Source organism: Tursiops truncatus, chromosome 15 (assembly GCF_011762595.2).
Source record: "Tursiops truncatus isolate mTurTru1 chromosome 15, mTurTru1.mat.Y, whole genome shotgun sequence".
NCBI classification, from domain to species: domain Eukaryota; kingdom Metazoa; phylum Chordata; class Mammalia; order Artiodactyla; family Delphinidae; genus Tursiops; species Tursiops truncatus.
In genome coordinates, this window is record NC_047048.1 from 82,420,149 (window position 1) to 82,440,047 (window position 19,899).

Below are 19,899 nucleotides of genomic sequence, written 5' to 3' on the forward strand. Positions count from 1 at the left end.
GGTAGGGAAGAGTTTACTGTATGATGAGAGAAGAGAGTTACCCATAGTAAAGCTCGGTTGTTGCTCACAGGTTGCCCGGCATCCTGGGCCACCCAGACGATGTGGGATGGAGGTGCCGGAAGTCACCTGCCCTGCCTTGCCTGCCAGGGACCAGCCAGCTCCTGCTTCTGGCCCCCCAGGGGCCCCAGGTGGGCAGGCCTCGCCTCACCTGACCCTGGGCCCCATCATCCTGCCCCCAGAGCAGGGCCTGGCCCCCACCCTGTTCCTGAAGGCGTTGCCCATCCCACTGTACCACACAGTGCCTCCAGGGGGCCTCCAGCCACGTGCCCCCCTCGTGTCAGGCAGCGTGGACGGGGGCAGCGTGCCCTTCATTCTCAGCCCCCTGCTGCAGCCTGAAGGGCCCGGTCCCACCCAGGTGGGGAAGCCAGCGGCCCCAGCGCTCACCGTGAACTTCGTGGGTGCTCTGCCCATCCTGTCACCGGGCCTGGGGCCCATGCTGGGCAGCCCCTGCAAGGTGCGCAACGCCGGCAAGTACCTGTGCCCGCACTGTGGCCGGGACTGCCTGAAGCCCAGCGTTTTGGAGAAGCACATCCGCTCCCACACGGGTGAGAGGCCCTTCCCGTGCGCCACCTGCGGCATCGCCTTTAAGACCCAGAGCAACTTGTACAAGCACAGACGGACCCAGACACACCTCAACAACTCCAGGCTGTCCTTGGAGTCGGACGGCGGGGGAGGCAGCCTCCCGGAGGAGGGGGACAAGGCCGGAGTGCCTTCCGGGACCCACGGGGCACGATCAGAGAGACCCCTTTCTCCGGGTGCCCAGTCTGCTGGGCACTGCCTGCTGCCCAGGGCGCATCTGTCCCCGGTTGCCAAGAGCCTGGACCTGAAGATGGACACTGTTGCCTGTCCAGGGTCCACGTTCGATGTCAGGGAGGCCCCTGGAGACTCTGCCCCCGGGCCCCCACTGGCCAGCTCGCAGCCGAGGAGGAAGCTGCCGGAGCAGCGGTCCCCGACGGCCAGCAGGCCGGGCTCCGTGCTGCAGCAGCAGCAGGTGGAGAAGCCCGGGGATGCCAAGCCCTCGGAGGGTCGGCTGCGGAAGTGCGAGAGCACCGACTCGGGCTACCTGTCCCGCTCGGACAGCGCAGAGCAGCCACCGGCCGCCGGCAGCCCCCTGCACAGCCTGTCGGAGCACAGCGCCGAGTCCGAGGGCGAGGGAGGCCCGGGGCCCGGGCGCGCGGAGCGGGCGGCCGGCCTGGAGCTGGAAAAGAGGCGGCTGGAGGAGCGCATCGCCAGGCTCATCTCTCACAACCAGGCCGTGGTGGACGACCCCCAGCTGGCCCACGTGCGGCCCCGCAAGACGGTCCTGTCCAAGCAGGGCAGCATCGACCTGCCCATGCCCTACACCTACAAGGACTCCTTTCACTTCGACCTGCGGCCACCGGAGCCCAGGAGGACGCCTGCCGCCCTCCGCGCCGCGCGCTCCACCTGCGCGCCCCCAGACAGGGCGCGGCCCCTCTTCTTCCACTCGGTCCCCACGCAGCTCTCCACCGGCACCGAATGTGTGCCTGTCACCAGGAGCAACTCGCTGCCCTTCGTCGAGGGCACGGGGACATGGCCGGAGCTGCCGGACCCCCGGGACGCCTGGTCCCGGAGGCAGAAGCCTCTGAGCCCCAGGCCTGCCCCCGCCCGATTGGCCGATGTCCCTGGCAGTCACCCCCGGGCCCTGGTCAGACAGGCTGCGGTGGAGGACCTGCAGTGTCCCCCGACGGGAGACGCCTCGGCCCCGGCGGAGGACCCGGATGGAAAGAGACCGGCTGCGGGGGAGGGACAGGCCGGCCAGGGCCAGGCGGCTGGTAAGCAACGCGGCCAGAGGAGGCTGAAGATGTTCTCCCAGGAGAAGTGGCAGGTGTACGGGAAGGACACGTTCAAGAGCATCTACCAGAAAACGAAAGCTGGCCACCACGGAGGCAAGAAGGCTAGGGAGGTCACAGCGGGCGGCGGGGTCGAGCTGGAGTGTCTTCTCCAGCAGGATGCAGGGGGTGGCGGGCGTGCAGCCCCCTCCCAGGATGGGAGGAGGCCCCCGGGCCCCGAGGACACTGCCGTGGAGGCCAGGCCAGCGCCTTGCGCAAGCCCACCGGCCTGTGAGGGCCTCTTGGTGACTGAGCCCCCCAAGCAGAGGGAGACAGTGGCCAGAGCCGGAGGCAGGGACCAGCCCCGTGTGAACAGGGCTGCCTCACGCCCTGCCCTCAGCTGCAGAGGACCCCTCTGCTTGGGCAGCAAGAGCCCTCTGCTTCCCCCAAACGAGAGGCTGGAGCTGGGGTGTCAGCCGCTCCCAGCACCCAGTCCTCCCAAAGGAGGTGACTTAGAGGCTCCCAGGCGGGGTCTGCCGGACCCCAAGCTGGAAGGTGGCACCGGGGGTGGCGGAGGGGACGCCAAGGAGACCTGTCAGCAGGCCCACGTGGTCCCGAGCCGGCCGGGTGGGAGCTCCGGGGAACCCCAGCCCACAGAGGTCAAGCTCCCCTCGGAGAGGAAGAAGCTGAAGGTGGAGGCGCTAAGCTGCCAGGAGCCCCCGGGAGCAGGAGGAGAGACCCCGGGGGGCCCCATGCACGCTGCCTCCCCGCCCCCTCAGAACCAGGACAGTGACCCCGGGGAAAAGCCAGGGGGGCTGCCTGGAGGCGGCGACTGCACAGCGAGGGGCAGGGCTGGGACCCTGAGGTGGGCAGGGCCTCGGGACACAGAGCCTCGGCTGCGTGCTACAGCTGCAGCCCCCGGGTGTCCCTCCCAGCTGGCCTTGCAGCCTCGGGCCCCCGGCGTCCTCGCTGCCCCAGTGGACATGGCCTTCCCCCCACAGTACCTCCTCAGGTTACCCCAGGGAGAGACCCGTCGCCCGTCGCCCATCCCCCAGAAGCCGGACCAAGGCCGGGGCCTTCTCTGCAGGAGAGGGGGACCTGAGGAACGGGCATCCTTTATGGAGTCAGGGCTGGAGGCCCCCCTGCTTCCCAGCCCAACCTCAGGCCAGGCCCCTGGTGGAGCAGACAGCTTCGGGGAGGACCCCAGCTGGTCCACGCCGTGTGACAGGAGAAAGGGGGTGCAGGGAGAGGAGAAAGGAGGCTTGGACACTGGCACCCCAGCAGCTGGGGTCCCCAGGGGGGCAGTCTCCTTCCCGTCCACGCCAACGTGTGACTCTTGGAGGAGTGGGACCCATGACACCCAACAAGCCTGCAGCAGCAGCACTTGGGCGCGAGCCAGGCCCTCTGGGGGCGTCCTCCATCCCTGGGAATCCACTGGGGAGCTGGGGGGGCCTCTCGAGAGTGCCCCGTGGGGCCCTTCTTCAGGGCCACTAGCGGGGCTCAGTGCCGGTTGCTCCCGCCAGCCCGGCCCCTCCCTCTCGGCCCTCCCACCCCCGGGCTGGCCTGAGTTGGCCTCGTGTGCGCCCGCGGAGACCCCCGGGAGCTGCAGGGCCCAGGGGCCTTTCCCCTCGCTGAGGGCTGAGCCCCGGCTCACATGGTGTTGCCTGAGCCGCAGCCTCCCTCTGCCGCTGGAGCAGAAGGAAAAGGACACTTCCGTGCACCTGGCGCTGCATTTCCCTGCTGGCAGTCTCCCGGGTGAGGGTCCTGACGCCCAGCCAGCGAGCAAGGCAGTGTCTGGAAGATGGACCAGGATAAGCCCTGGAGGAGGAGGGCAGACGCAGACACTGAAGGTAACACCCAGCTTTGTTCCAGGGCCCTGGGGGCTGAGGGAGGATGCTTGGCAGGCAGGACTTACAGCGATGGAGAGGAAGTATGAAGCCGTCCTGTGTAGCATCTGCTGTCCATTATAACACCTTCTCAGCCTGCTCCCAAGGGAGAGAAAAAAGGCGCAACATGTAAAATAAAACGAAAGAACATCATGAGAAAAGGTTTCAAAGGACAGAATGACTGTACCCAAGACTCCGGGTGAGATTTTTCATAGCTAGACATAAACCTTAATGCTGAGTTTCCTGGTAGCAGAGGCAAACAGTAAAAATGAAACGCTGGTCAGGAGAGCTTATAAATCAGAAACCCTTTTTGAGAGATAGACTCCAAACAAAAACTCTTAAAAGGAGATAGTTATCATACCAGGGACTCCAGAGAAAATAGCTGCTATGGTCAGATTTAACTTACCCCTGAGTTTCCTGGAAGCAGTGGCAAAAGGGGAAAGGAGCTGGGTGCTCTAGAGAGTTCTCACTGGTCATTAAATTTATAGTCCCATCTTTTTTTTGTGGGGGGGGAGGGCCGTGCCTCGCGGCATATGGGATCTTATTTCCCGACCAGGACTCAAACCTGCACCCCCTGCATTGGAAGCACAGAGTCTTAACCGCTGGACCGCCAGGGAAGTCCCTGTAGTCCCATCTTGAGAGCGACTCCATGCATCTGGATTGTATAATTGAGGGTGTTGTCCTGCTCTGGGATGTCCTGGGCCAGGGTGACTGGAGAGGATCCTGCAGCCTCAGTTTTAACTTAATCATGTGGAACAACAGGGTCTGTGTCCCAGAGCTTGAAGGCTGTTCTCATGGTAACACTGCCTTTATCCCGAGAGTGGGGGGTTAAGAAAGAGTGTGCTGGGCCTGAGAGAGGGTGAATCCAAGGCCCAGCTTAGCCTCCTTCCTCCACAAGGCCATCAGGTACTGGGTGTGGGCATTCCTGGAGGAGGGAAAGGAGCCGGCCACGGTGTTCCCTAGACCTCCAGTTATCACCAAAGGTCTGGGCTTTTTCTTCTGTGGATCCAGCCCAGGCAGGATTCCAGAAGGTTCCGCCCAGCAATGCTCAGACCATTTGGCAATGCAGCATTTCGATGCCCGATTTCCCCAGACAGGCATCCTGTCTGCAGAGAGAGAACCCTTCTGTGTTGTTCCCACCGTGAGGGCTGTGAGCAATATGACGCCTGCGTGCCTGGTATTTTCAGCTCTCCGACCCAACAGCCCCAGGGATGCCATCCCAGGAGTGGATGTCTGAGCCGGAACGGAAGAAAGGATGGCCTCGTAGGAGGGCAAAGATGCCTCGTGGGAGCAGCAAGCAGAAACAGCTGAGGAGCCGCTCCAAAAGGTAGGGTGTGTGGCCACCTCTGTCATTTCCCCGTGTGCCCACAGTGTCAGGAGCTGCAAACTGCGATTTCAGTAAACCCCCGAGGAAAACTTCACAAGGGATTCAAAAGGCATCTCTGCGTTCCAGGGAGAGAGAGACAGAGTCCTGTATAGGAACTGGGGTCTGGAGTTTCATGGTTAAAGGACTCAGTGTGTTTCCCCACCAGCCTACCGGCTATGTGTTTTTCAGTGGTGCCTTTTTTAAGGCCAGGCGTCCAGCAAATATTCGAAATAACTGAGTTGAAAACACATCCATCCAGTTTAAGTCCTGAAGAGAGAGCATGTTAATTATTTACAGCTTTTATTGCTTTTTTAATTATGCAAGTGATGCATGTCCTTTGCAGAAAAATTAGAAAATACAGATGAGTGAGGAGACGACAATAAAACATCCTAGTGATCTCACCACTCGGAGACAATCACGTTTAGGTGTATGCCCTTCGAGACTTTTCTCCGTGATCTGTGCACGTACATAATCTCCTGACTGCAAATGCGGGCTGGGGGGCAGATGGATTTTAAAACCCCTCTTTCATCGCGTCATTCTGATCGTCTCGCTCCTTTGCTCAAAACCCCTCAGGTTGCCCACTGCATACCCTCCTCCCTCCAACACCCCGCCCCCCCCCCCCCCCCGCCCCGCAAAGCTTTTAGGTCCCATTTTCCCATGGTCGCCCCCCTCCCTCTCAGTGTGATGTCATATGGTCCCAGCCCTCGCCTATTCTCTATTTGACACTCCGAACCCATATCCCCAAGGCTCTCCTGCACCCGCAATCTCCCGTTCCTAGAATGCCTGGCCTTCTCCTATTGTCAGTGTTTGGTCCAGACATAGGTATTTGTCGAGAGGCCACACGAATTCCTAATGCTTGCCTACAGCTGCTCAGGCTCTCACTGGCCAGAGATGACATACCCTCTTCTGAGGCCCCTGCACCCGCTTTCACTTGTCTGCCAGGACCACGTTTCCAGGGCTGGCATCGCTGAGGGCTTGCTGTGTGCCAGGCACAGCATTTTTCTCTCGAGGAAACTGAGACACACAGAGAAGTCAGGCAACTTCCCCAAGGACCCGGATCTGAACCAGCAAACCTTCAGTTCCCAACACTGGAACTTGACTGTTTCAACAGACATTCGTTGTGCACCTGCTAGGTGCCAGGTGTCTACATGTGGAGGCCGTTGGGGAAACATTCCCAAATAAGGCTGATGGTCCCAGGCTGGTCCTCCGAGAGGCCTGGAGATGTCTCTCCAGGATGCCTTGCAAACCCATCAGCAGCCCCGGGGCCAAACAGCCCATGTAGGAATCTTATTTGGCCGCTAAGTTTTGATGCTTAGTATCCAAATAATAAATATCAGGAGATTTCACATATAAACCTGGATTTTGGCTTCTCTTAAAATAGCTGAAGCTCTGAAGACATTGGGCCTGCCTTCTTGCAGGGCAGCGGCTGGCTGGGGCTTAGCAGCAGCTATGCCTGTGAACGGTGCCTGTGCTCTGCAGCCTGCCTCAGTCCCCACTTGTCCCTAGTGTCCTTTTTTCCCATTTTTTTTTTTTTTTAGTTTTTTTTAAAAAATTGAAGTGTAGTTGATTAACAATATTGTGTTAGTTTCAGGTGTACAACACAGAGATTCATTATACACACACACATTCTTTTTCAGACTCTTTTCCCTTATAGGTTATTACAAAATATTGAGTATGGTTCTCTGTGCTCTACAGTAGGTCCTTGTTTATCTATTTTATATATGGTAGTTTGTATCTACTAATCCCAAACTCCTAATTTATCCCTCCTCCCACCACCCCCCTTTCCCCTTTGGTAACCATACGTTTGTTTTCTATGTGTGTGAGTCTGTTTCTGAGATAAGTTCATTTGTGTCATATTTTAGTTTCCACCTATAAGTGCTATCGTATGGTATTTGTCTTTCTCTGTCTGACTTACTTCACTTAGCATGATAATCTCTAGGTCCATCCAGCTTGCTGCAAATGGCATTATTTCATTCTTTTTTATGGCTGAGTAGTATTCCGTTGTATTTATGTACCACAACTTCATCCATTCATCTGTTGATGGACGTTTAGGTTGTTTCCGTGTTTTGGCTATTGTGAATAGTGCTGCTGTGAACACGGGTGCATGTATCTTTTCGAATTATAGTTTTGTCTGGATATATGCCCTGGAGTGGGATTGCTGGGTCATATGACAACTCTATTTTTATTTTGGGGGGAAAACTCCATACTGTTTTCCATAGTGGCTGCACCCGTGTATATTCCCATCAACAGTGTAGGAGGGTTCCCTTTTCTCCACACCCTCTCCCGCATTTATTATTTGTAGATTTTTTTTTTTTTTTGATGATGGCTATTCTGACCGGTGTAAGGTGATACCTCACTGCAGCTTTGATTTGCATTTCTCTAATAATTAGCGATGTTGAGCATTGTTTCATGTGCCTTTTGGCCACCTGTACGTCTTCTTTGGAGAAGTGTCTATTTAGATCTTCTGCCCATTTTTTTGATTGGGTTGTTTGCTTTTTTGGTGTTGAGCTGTAGGAGCTGTTTGTATGTTTTGGAGATTAATCTCTTGTTGGCTGCATCATTTGCAAATATTTTCTCACCGCCTGTAGGTTGTTCCCTAGTGTCTTACGTTTAGTCATGTAGTCTGCCTGGCCCTCATAGGCATGCGTGTTTGCAAATCTTCATCTTAACATCCGGTTTTGTGGGAGCCAAAACTCTGCCTCCCAGTCAGTGAGCTTCTCAGCAAGAGGCTGCAGGTGAAAAAGTGAGGGGGCAGAGGGACCCCAGCGTGCAAACAGGAGAGGTCAGAACCCAGGCTCGACAGCTCTGTCCTGGAGCCTCCAACTGGGTGCACTGGGGATGACGCTCTTGAAGTTTTTACATTCACCAAACTTTGACTGGTCAACCGTGATTCCTTCATCATTCGTGCCTTTATTGGCTCATGATCGTCCTTTGAGTCATTCTAACCTCAGGACCTTTGCACTTGCTGATCTATTTACCTCCACCTGCACACACCACCTCTGGCTCCTCATGGGGCTGGCTCCCCCTCATCTCAGCAAAGACGTTGGTATTGTGGCGGAGACTCACCTGACCCCTGTACCTCAGTGGTTCCCCCCTTTTTTTCTCCATCCCATCGTCTTGTTTTATTTCCTTCATAGGTTGTTGGTAGAATTCATTTTCTTGAGGCATGGAATTGATGGCAGCTTGCTTCTTAAAAGCCAACAGTGGAGGGCTTCCCTGGTGGCGCAGTGGTTGAGAGTCCGCCTGCCGATGCAGGGGACATGGGTTCGTGCCCCGGTCTGGGAAGATCCCACATGCCGCGGAGCGGCTGGGCCCGTGAGCCATGGCCGCTGAGCCTGTGTGTCCGGAGCCTGTGCTCCGCAACGGGAGAGGCCACAACAGTGAGAGGCCCGCGTACCGAAAAAAAAAAAAAAAAAATATATATATATATATATATACACACACATATATGAATTTATCATCCTTCAGTTTGATTTTTAAACTCCATATTGTGTTTTTGAAGATCTCGCCATGTTTGGTACATACAGATAAAATTCATTCATCTTAATTGCTGTAGAGTATTCTGTCCCATGGAAATAACACACTGTATTTTCCATTCCCCTATTTATGGACATTTAAATCATTTCCAGTTTTTTGTGTGTGTGCTAACTTTGCAATGAACATGCTTATACGTGCCTCCTTAGACACAATGTGAGAAGTTTTCTAAGAAACATACCTAAAATGGAATTACTGGGTTATAAGATAATCACATTTTCAACTTTGCAAGTTATTACCAAATCACTCTCTGCAGTGCTTGTGTCACTGTAGGTTTCCTCCAGCTAACAGTGAGAGTTTGCCCTGCTCCCATATTCTTACTAATGTTTGTTAGGAGCAGATTTTTAATGTTTTGCCCACCCAGAATTTGTAGGATTGTGTATATATCCTAGATTTGCCTATATTCTTTGCCTGTTATATATATTGCAGATATTTTTCCAGGTCTATTATCTGACTTTTTAAGCCCATTCATTTATATTTACCCGCATAATTGCAAACATCTTGCCTCTTCATTCCTTTTGGCATGTCAGATCTTCCTTCTGGGATTGTTTTCTTCTGTCTGAAGTATATTCTTTGGAATTTCCTTTAGAGAAGAAAAATCTCAGTTTTTATTAGCCTGAAAGTGCATTTATTTCACCCTTGTTGTTGAAAAATATTTTTTCTGGGTACACAGTCTCAGGTTGACAGTTATTTCCTCTCAGTCCATCAAAGCTGTTATTGCATCGTCACTTGGCTTCTGTTTTGTGGTGAGAAGTCAGCTATGAGTCTACTCATCTGTCTTTTGAAGGTCTCTTATCTCTGGCTACTTTCAAGATCTTCTTCTTTGGTGTTCCATACTTTTACTTTGATGTATCCAGGTACACGTCACTTTAATTTATTCCATTAGGAATCCACTGGGCTTCTATAATTTCTGGATTGATGTCTACCAGGAAAATTCTCAGCCATTGTTCCTTAGATGTTGCCTCCATCCCAGTCTCCCTCTTCTCTGGAACATTGAAATAATGCATCTTAGATCTGTCTTTCATGTCTCTTAACCTCTGTTTTCAACAACTTTGTCTCTCCCTGCTATAACCTAGATACTTTGTTCGGATGTTATCTTTAAAATGTTACTAATTGTCTTAAGCCACCGTGTGTTTTTTTCAAAGCCCTATTGACATATATTGAATTTTAATATGCATATTGAAAGTGTGCAGTATAGTAAGTTTTGACATGTTCCCACCGGTGAAACCAACAACACTATCAAGATAGCAAACGTATCCGCAATGCCCACAGTTTCCATGTACCTCTTTGTAATTCTTTCCTCCTGCCCCCACCCTGCCACCCTCCCCCCCCCCCCAGGTAACCACCGATGTGCTTTGTGTCACTATAGAGTATTTCACTTTTTCTAGAATTTTATAAAAATGGAAGCAGACAATATATACCTTCCCCCCCTTTTTTTTCGGCTGGGCGTTTTCTTCACTCCATATGATTATTCTGAGGCTCGTCCATGTTGTGTGTATCAGTCATTTGTTCCTTTTCATTCCTAAGTAGTAAGCCATTGGGTGTATACGGCACAATTTGTTTATACAACCACTTGTTGGTAGACATTTGGCTTGTTTCAGTTTTGAGCTGTTACAAATAAAAAGTACTATAAATATTCATATACAAGTCTTTGTATGGGAATAAGCTTTAAATTCTCTTGAGTAAATACCGAAGAGTGGAACGTCTGGATCTTATATGGTAGAGGCATAATTTTTTAAGATGCTGCCAAGCTGTTTTCCAAAGCGGTTGTATCATTTTACATTTCCACGAGCAGTGTGTGACAGCTTCTGCTTCTCCACCTCCTTGCCAGCACTTAGTATGGCCATCCTTTTTCATTTTTGTCATTCTAATAGATGTCTGATGGTATTGTATTAGTTTGAATTTACATTTCCCTAATAAATGATGATATTGACTATCTTTTCATGTGCTTATTTGTCATTTATGTATCTTTTTTGGTGGAATATCTGTTTGCATCTTTTCCCACTAAAAATGGGTTGTTAGTTTTCTTCTTATTGAATTTTGAGAGTTATTTATATATTCTGGCTATAAGTCCTTTTTCCGATATGCAAGTGGTAACTATTTCCTTCCAGTCTGTGCCTTGTTTTTTGTTGTTTTTAATTCTCTTAACAGTGTCTTTTAAAGGGCAGATATTTTAAATTTTGATGAATTCCAATTATCATTCTTTCTTTGGATTGTGCTTTCGATGTCATAACTAAAAAATCTTGGCCTAAATCATAGCCACAGAGATTTTTCTCTTAAGTTTTCTTCTGTAGCTTTATTGTTGTAGGTTTAATATTCAGACTTAGGATCAAATTTTTGTATATGGTGTGATGTATAAATCAAAGTCCTTAGTTTTGCAGGTGGATACCTAATTGTTCCAGCATGATTTGTTCATCTATTTGTCTATTTTGATGCGTATGCCATGTTGTTTTGATGACACTGCCTGACTTGAAGGGTTACTCTAAAACTTAAGTATTCAAGGCAGTGTGGTATTCACATCAAAATCGACAAATAGATCAATGAAACAGAGTAAAGAATACAGAAATAGACCACACATACATGGTCAATTGATTTTTGACTAAGGTTCAAAGGAAGTTCAATGGCAAAAGTATAGTCTTTTCAACAAATTTTGCTGGACCTGGAAAGTTTCCCCACCAGGAAGCCAAGGCAATCATGAGGCTCACCTCATCTGTTCCTCTTCTCTCAGGGACCACTGCCTTCATTGCTTGGTGTCTAATGTCCTGAGAATCATTGTTTTAGACATTTGTCCATTTTTTTATTTGGGAGGGCACATCTAGTCACTGCTATACCATCTTGGTCAGAAGAATTCCCTGGACTAATGCAATGGCCTCTTAATTGGTCCCCTGCTTTTACATGTCTGTCGAGTTTTAAATTTAATTCCTGACAATATTATATTTATTTTTTTTTAAGTTCCATTTAATTATTTTTCAAATCTGCCTGGTCATTTTTATAGTCTCTTGCTCTTTACTCTTCTTTTTTTAAATGGAGGTATGATTGACAAACATAAAAGCTGTGTATATTTAATATATACATCTTGACAAGTTTGAAGGTACATGTACACCCATGAAGCCATCACCACATTCAGTGTCCTACACTTTCCTAAACTTATCCATCATCTCTAGAAGTTTCTTCCCTTCCTCTTTTTTGTTTTTTGATAAGAATATTTGACATAAAATTTAAATTTTATGTAAATTTTAAATGAAAAAATTTTTAAGTATATAATACAGTATCGTTAACTGTATCGTTAACAATAGTTATCGTTTAAGTATTAGATATACAGATATCGTTTAAGTATATAATACAGTATCGTTAACGGTATCGTTTTAAGTATATAATACAGTATCGTTAACTATATGCACTGTGGTGTGCAGTAGATATCTAGTATTTATTCATTTTGTGGAAGTGAAACTTTGTACCCTTAGATCAACACCTTCTTGATTCTCCCTCCCTCCATCCCTGGTAACCACTATTCTGTTCTCTGTTTTGATGACATTGACTACATTAGGTTCCTGATTTAAGTGGGATCATGTAGTATTTGTTCTGTATCTGGCTTATTTCATTTAGCATAATATTATCCAGTTCATCCCTGTTGTAGTAAATGGCAATATTTCTCTCCTTTTTAAGACAAGTAATATCCCATTTTATGTATACACCACATTTTCTTTATCTAGTCATCGATGGATGTTTGGGTTGTTTCCATGTCTTGGCTATTGTAAATAATGCTGCAATGAACATAGGTGTGCAGTTATCTCTTCAAGATCCTGCTTTCAATTTGTTTGGGTATTTACCCAGAAGTGGGATTGCTGGGTCATAGAGGACTTCTATTTTTAAGGTTTTGAGGCACTTTCATACTGCTTTCCGTAATGGCTGCATAAATTTACATTCCTACCAACAATGTACAAGGGTCCCCTAGTCTCCACATCCTCACCGACCCTTACCTTTTGCCTCTTTGATGAGAGCCATTTTAAGAGGTGTGAGGTGATATCTCACTGTAGGTTTGATTTGTATTTCCCTGATGTTGAGCACCTTTTCATATACCTGTTGGCCATTCGTATGTCTTCTTTTGAGAAATATCTATTCATGTCCTTTGCCCATTTAATAATTGAGTTCTTGGGGTTTTTTCCTATTCGTTTTGCTATTCAGTTGTGTGAGTTCCTTATGTATTTTGGATATTGGTTCCCTGTCAGATATATGGTTTGCAAATATTTTCTACCATTCCCTAGGTTACCATTTCATTCTGTTGATTATTTCCTTTGCTGTGCAGAGGCTTTTTGGTTTGATGTTGTCCCACGTGTTTATTGTTGCTTTTGTGGCCTGTGCTTTTGGCATCATATCCAAGAAATCATTACCAAGGCCAGTACAAGCAGATTTTCTCTATGTTTCCTTCTAAGAGTTTTAGTTTCAGGTCTTATGTTTAGGTCTTTAATGCATTTGGAGTTGATTTTTTGTGTATGGTGTAAGACAAGGGTCTAATTTCACTGTTTTGCATGTGGACATCCAGTTTTCCCAACACCATTTATTGAAGAGACTATCTTTTCCCCACTGTATATTCTTGTCCTCTTCCTCCCACCCCCATTGAAAATCAGTTTACAGTAAATGTGGGGGTTTATTTCTGGTCTCTTTATTCTGTTCCATTTGTTAATACATCTGTTTTTATGCCAGTACCATACTGTTTCTATTACTGTAGCTTTGTGGTATATTTTAAAAACCCAGGAAGTGTGATGCCTCCTGCTTTGTCCTTCTTGCTCAAGATTGCTTCAGTTATTTGGAGTCTCTTGTGGTTCCATATGTATTTTAGGATTGTTTTTTCTATTTATGTAAACTGTACTCTTATTTTCAACCTTTTAAAAAGACACACTAAATATTTTGCATCTGATAATGCCAACACAGGAAGTCTTGGCATGTCTGACTCTGTTTTATATATGAGCTCTCACTTATGGTATCTTGTTTCCTTGTTTGTTTTTGGATATTTGATGGTGAGCTGAGATTTTTGCAACTTTGTGGTGGGTTTCTCCAGTAATGATTTGTTTTGCTTCCGCTAGGTGCCTGGGGGCACACAGTGAGCACTACTTTAAATAAGGTTCTTGGTGGTAGGTTTCTCCATGTCACAGGGTAGTGTGAATTCAGACTGCAAACCCATGAGAAGACTGTCTTATTGTTATGAAATTAACAGGAGAGACTTTTGCCCCCTCCACTCAGTGATAAGATTGGAATTAAAAAATATATATATTCTCTGGGCAGGTGGTGGGGGTAGGATGTATTATCCCTAATTAACCCATATATTGAGGGTATAGCCTCTGAGGTCTCAGTTTTCTGCAGGAGTAGAGGTTGGATCTTCCACGGGACTCACAGGGTAGATTCTGGGTTTGAATCATGCACCCTGAACCCCACCAGACAATGGAAATGGAAGAGCAGGATCGTGGAAACAAAAGGGCAAGCTCACCTGGTTTGGCAAATGCCCTCAAAATGAAATCACTCTCACTTTTTTCCACTTGGTTTTTAACTTTTAAATATATCTTACCTTTTAATCAGAACACCAATGCGTTTAAATATAAATTGTAAACATTTTTATATTTAATCTACATTTTTCGTTGGTTTCAGTATAAGGGTAAATATGGGGGTAGTCAACCAAAGTAACCAGTTCACTGTACTGTTAGAAATGGGCTTCTTATTTTCTAACCTTGCTTATGCTTCTTTGCTCATCAAGAAATTGCATATTTTGATGTAGTCAGATGGAGTTACCTTTTCCTTTACGATTATTGTTTTTTGTTCTTGTCCAAGAAATTTTTCCTTGTCTCAAGCCCCCAATGTCACAAATACAGAAAGATAGTCCCTTATGTTCTTTCTCTCTATATATTAATGCAAAGAAGGATTTATTTTTATTTTTGTTTATATAGAAAACAGTGGACCTTGGGTCAAGTTTGGCTCTTGGCTTGTTTCTGTATGCCCTGTGTACGTCCTGTATACCTGTATGTGAGGTAGGCATGATTTTTACATTTTAAAAAGAATGTGTATCTGTATACTGGATTGGCCAAAAAGTTCATTCAGGTTTGTCTGTAAGATGGTACCAAAAACCCGAACGAACTTTATGGCCACCCCAATACATACATACATACACACACACACACACACACACACACACACACATATGTGTATATATATGTATATGAAAAATGTGTGGCAGAGATTGTATGTGGCTTGTAAAGTCTAAAATATTTATTACCTGGACCTTTATATAAAAAGCTTATAGACCCCTGGCCCAATCCCCTTTTTTCACTTATTTGCTGTATTTTAACTTCCCGTTCGTACCTGAAGTTTATTTCAGGGCCCTCCCTTGTGTATCATTCGACTCTTTGTTGCCAGCTCCAAACACCACACTGTAATGAAAATGGGTGTTGTCATTAATGAAAGCACATGAGTTAAAGGAGAGGGATTAGAAAAGACAGGGTCCATTTTCAGAGTGGAAATGGGAAAATGTAGAAAATTCATACTTGGACACCTAATTGCCCTGACATTAACTAGAGGCATAGAGATTCAGAGCATTCATTAACAATGTCTCGGCCGTGCCCAGAGCAGGCACTGGACCATGGAATTGAATTTTACTGATTAATTTGTAACTGTGTACAGTGCTGTACGAAGCATGAAACGCTCAGAGACTTGTTCTAGGGAGCTCCTGACAATGAACAATGAATTATGAAGCCCCAGGTGAAGCGGGATGAGTGGAGAGGAGGTTGGAGGTTATATGGGTGAAGGGTGCTTTGCAAACCCTAAAATGTAGCTTCGTCACAGAAGGGGAGAGCACAGGAGAACACACAGAGGATGGAAATCTCTTAATTGATGGTGTTTTTCCTTATAAAGCAGATGTTTATAGTCTGAGCCTGTGTCTGCTCACTTTTTACTCATTCAACGAGGTAACTCTGAGGTGAGATGGAGACGCAGACCTAGGGACGAGGTGGCCGCCACTCCTCATGGCTGAGACCCTCTGTGACGTGCTCCACGGCACCAGAGCTTTGACCCCAGTCTCAAGTCCGGTTTGGTGGGATGCTGAGGGTCTGCTATACCTCCACTCCACTTCTCTTTGCTTTGTTACTCCCCGTGGGATCAAGAGAGGAAAGTGAGGAGGATAATATGACACACCACATACTCCTTCCCCAGGATGAGCGTGTGTCAGGCAGGCCACGCAAACCTGCAAGTCTGCCTCCTTGGATGTACCTTCCAAGACCTGGCTGATAAAAGGGACAGTGGGCGTGGGGGTCAGGGCGGGATTGGAGTAGGCAGGGTGGTCAATGGCTGTCAACCGGCATCAAGATACATGACAGACCTCACCCTGCCTCCTTTTGTGAGCTTCCCACTGGACTCCAGGCAAAGCTGGTGTCCCCTGTGCTCTTGACCTTGGTCCACCAGTCATCAGTGCCCCGGCTGGAGCTGACCTGGGGTAAGAAAGCTTTCTTCTGATTGGTCCTCCATGAGGTCTATAAACAAAGATATTGTGCTGTTCTTACGTAAGTGCTGATAATGTCGGCTCTTACAGGAAGATCTACAGAGAGAGAGACCAAGAGAGCAGAGGGTGTGTCAAGCATGAGTTGGATTTAAAGTCTGGCCCTTAAATAGCAGCTTATTAAAACAAAATGTAAAGCACTGTACAAGACAGCTAAAAGCAGAGAATTAGACATGAATACAAAAATCGAGACTGATCTTCAAAACATAGCCTTGAGTAAAAATAAAGTGAGAATAAGAATGGCTCTGTGGCACAATGTCACGCACAAAAGCGACACTACATATTCATAAGGATACATGCATATTTAAGGAGGTTTGGCAAACATGCCCGAGTGCTTCTGGGGGAAATAGGCGGATGGGAGTGAGAAGAAGAGAAGCAGGGGCGACACTCTAACCTTGCATCTGAGGTTGGGCTGCCTAGAAGCAGAGCCTGAGACGGGGATTCTTGTACAAGAGATTCACGCAGGGAGGGCTCTCAGGAGGCGTGTAAGGGATGACGGAAGCAGACAAGGGCGACGGAAGAACTCAGCAAAGATGCGGGCTTGGGTGTCCAGTCGTGCCTGATCCCACAGGGAGCTCTGGAGTGTGAAGTGCATCCCAGAGATGGTCCCGCTCAGAGGCAAAGGGACTGGGCTCTCACACCCTGTGACAGTCAGTCAATGGCTAAGGGCCCTTCGTGGGGGGTGTGCACACTCCCCCAGGCCTTCCAGGCAAGCTGGCTCCCACTGGCCTAGGGCAGCCCTCTTGAGAAGGTGGTAAGTGTGCGTCCCAGCAGCCGGCCCCAGACGAGCAGCCCGGTGAAGGCGGTGGAGACAGGCACTAATGGCATCTGCTGAACCGCGAGGGGCCTTGCAGGACGGGTGATGGCGAGCTTGCATGACCTGCCCCACCGTGGCTGTCCGTTCCCAGAGTGATGCTGCTCTAGGAGGGGCTGCACGCAGAATGTTCTGGAGAACACAGGAGGGAAAAAAGGAGACCCTGCCCGTGACTAAACAAAAATTGCTTTGAAGACAATGCCAAGATCCACTTGGGCTCCCCCCAAGGCCGAAAGGGTCCAAATTCTGTCTTAATGAGATCTGAATCCAGAGGCTGGAGCTCTCTCAGCAGTCTCCTCGTTGTTTTCATTGAGCGCAGTTCCTCGCTTTTGTCCGTTTTCCAAAAGCAAACCTCCCTGCAGTTCAAACTGTGCCATTCTTAACACCTGCCAGCGTGTAGGCAGCCACCCACTGACTGGGGGCAAAGGTGACCCACGGCACACAGGGGAAGAATGCTCCCACACCTCCCACTTTCCTTCCTGCCTTTGTCTCTGTACTTGGAAATCACTCTCCCCCGGCCCAGCAGGAGCCCCGACTGGTTCAGGGATTTGTGATTAGCAGAACGGCAGCCCTGTTGCTCTCCACCTGGGCTCAGATAGTCTTTCAGGAACCTGGGGTCTTGACAAGCAGGGATGAGTTGCTTCAAAGAACCAGGAAAGCACCCCTGGGGAGTGACAGCTCCTGCCCAGGGCCCAGGAGGCCATAGTGCCTGTAAGTGGAGCCTCTCCCAAACATGAAAAAGATGAAGAAAAAGTCGCTTTTTCCTTGTTGCTGCTATGAAAATGAGCGCCCAAGAGGATACGGAATTCTGCAGATCTTACTTAAATTAAATTCTGCAAGCAGCCCTGATTATTAGGGGACTGCGGCTGGATGTTGGCGGCAGCTCAGACAAATGAGAAAGAAAAATGGCGAAGCAGGTTACCTCACCTTCCTCCCCAGCCTGGTGGCTCTAAAGAGCATCATCGAGGGAACAGAATTCTTGTAAACTGAGGCTTGCAAAGGGAAGGGAGTCCCTGTGGCTCAACCAGGCAGCTAGAAGCGGTGCAAAGATCTTTCCAAAGAGCTGAGCACTGATAATGGTCAAAATGGTTCAGGGACTCGAGTCAAGAGTTTAGCTCCCACCTGGCTCCAGGGCTTCGAGCCTCAGGGCATACTGCAGGCCTTCTGCCTCTCAGTTCTTTCACCTGCCAAGTGGGGCGCTAGACCAGCTTGCTGGTCTGCTTTCGGCTGCACATTCTTATTGGTAAAAAATTTTTAGCCTGCACCCTAAGAAATGCACAACTGTTCATTTACCAGTTATCCATCTGTTCTACTCCCCTAATGTATTATGTACATTATAAAGGGCCTGCAACAATAGATATAAGAAAGTCTAGATAAAAATAACTGTAGATAGAAGCTCAGTATTTTTTTAATTTTATTTTATTGAAGTATAGTTGATTTACAGTGTTGTGTTAATTTCTGCTGTACAGCAAAGTGATTCAGTTATACGTACATATATATATATATATATATATATATATATATATATATATACACATTCTTTTCCATTATGGTTTATCCCAGGATATTGAATATAGTTCCCTGTGCTATACAGTAGGACCTTGCTATTTATCCATTCTATATATAATAGTTTGCATATGCTAATCCCAAACTCCCAATCCATTTCTCTCTGCTCCCCCCACTTGGCAACCACACATCTGTTCTCTATGTATGTGAACCCATTTCTGTGTTGTAGTTAAGTTCATTTGTGTCATATTTTAGATTCCACATGTAAGTGGTATCGTACGGTATTTGTCTTTCCCTTTCTGACTTACTTCATTTAGTATGATAATGTCTAGGTCTCATGTTGCTGCAAATGACATTATTTCATTATTTTTTTATGGCTGAGTAGTATTCCGTTGTATATATATACCACATCTTCTTTATCCATTCATCTGTCAATGGACATTTAGGTTGTTTCCATGTCTTGGCTATTGTGAATAATGCTGCTATGAACATAGGAGTGCTTGTATCTTTTTGAATTATAGTTTTGTCTGGATATATCCCCAGGAGTGGGATAGCTGGATCATATGACAACTCTATGCTTAGTTTTTAGAGGAACCTCCATACTGTTTTCCACAGTGGCTGTACCAATATACATTTCCATCAACAGTGTAGGAGGGTTCCCGTTTCTCCACGCCCTCTCCAGCATTTGTTATTTGTAGAATTTTTAATGATGGCATTCTGATGGTGTGAGGTGCTACCTCATTGTAGTTTTTTTTGTTTGTTTGTTTGTTTGTTTTTTATTTAAACTAACATAGCATTGTAAAGCAATTAAACTCCAATAAAGATGTTAAAGAAAAAAACCAAACATTAACCGTAAAATAAGCACCAGTTGGTTTTGAATAGCTGTATAGGCCCAGAGGTAGAGGGCAATGTTGATAGTTTCCTTAAAAATTATTTTTATTTTTATTTTTTAGGATTATTTAGGAGCCTCTGGCTTGTCATGTTGCTTTGATAGATACCAGATTTTGCACAAATTAAGAAACCATAAATGCATGTCTTACATGTTTTGTTGTAAGTGATATGTAGGATGTTTGTCATTTAAATAGCAGTTTAGAGTTATGATTACAATAATTCCTACCATAAGGAATAACTGTCTAAGCAGTTCCCATAGACCATAGACACCATGTCACATATGCGGGTCTTTCTACCTTTGTCTTCCTCCCTCCCTCTGTCCTTTCTTTTGGGGTCATTAAAAACAAACAAACAAAAGACATTCATTAAGGGTCCTGAGCTGGGTGCTCAGTACTTAGACTTAAACTCAGTCATTTTAGACGAGACTTCCCAGTTGTGGAGCTCACTTTGACATGTGTTCCTTGCTGGCCATTTCCAGCAGCAAGACGGGAGGCCTCAGGAAGCCATCCTGT

General features: G+C 47.6%; 1 protein-coding gene across 4 annotated transcripts in view; it reads left to right on the forward strand.

Moving 5' to 3' along the window:
- The window catches only part of ZNF831 (zinc finger protein 831), a 172,374-nt gene that overhangs the window by 31,147 nt on the left and 121,328 nt on the right, over positions 1-19,899 (forward strand). For 3 of the 4 annotated variants that reach the window (XM_033840011.2, XM_033840012.2, XM_033840010.2), the window contains exons 2-3: positions 71-3,700; positions 4,924-5,063. In XM_033840011.2, the coding sequence (XP_033695902.1) occupies positions 107-3,700; positions 4,924-5,063 (3,734 nt within the window). In that variant the 5' untranslated portion in view covers positions 71-106. Of the gene's footprint in view, positions 1-70; positions 3,701-4,829; positions 5,064-19,899 lie in introns of all 4 variants that reach the window. The other variant, XR_004522092.2, reaches the window with a different exon arrangement.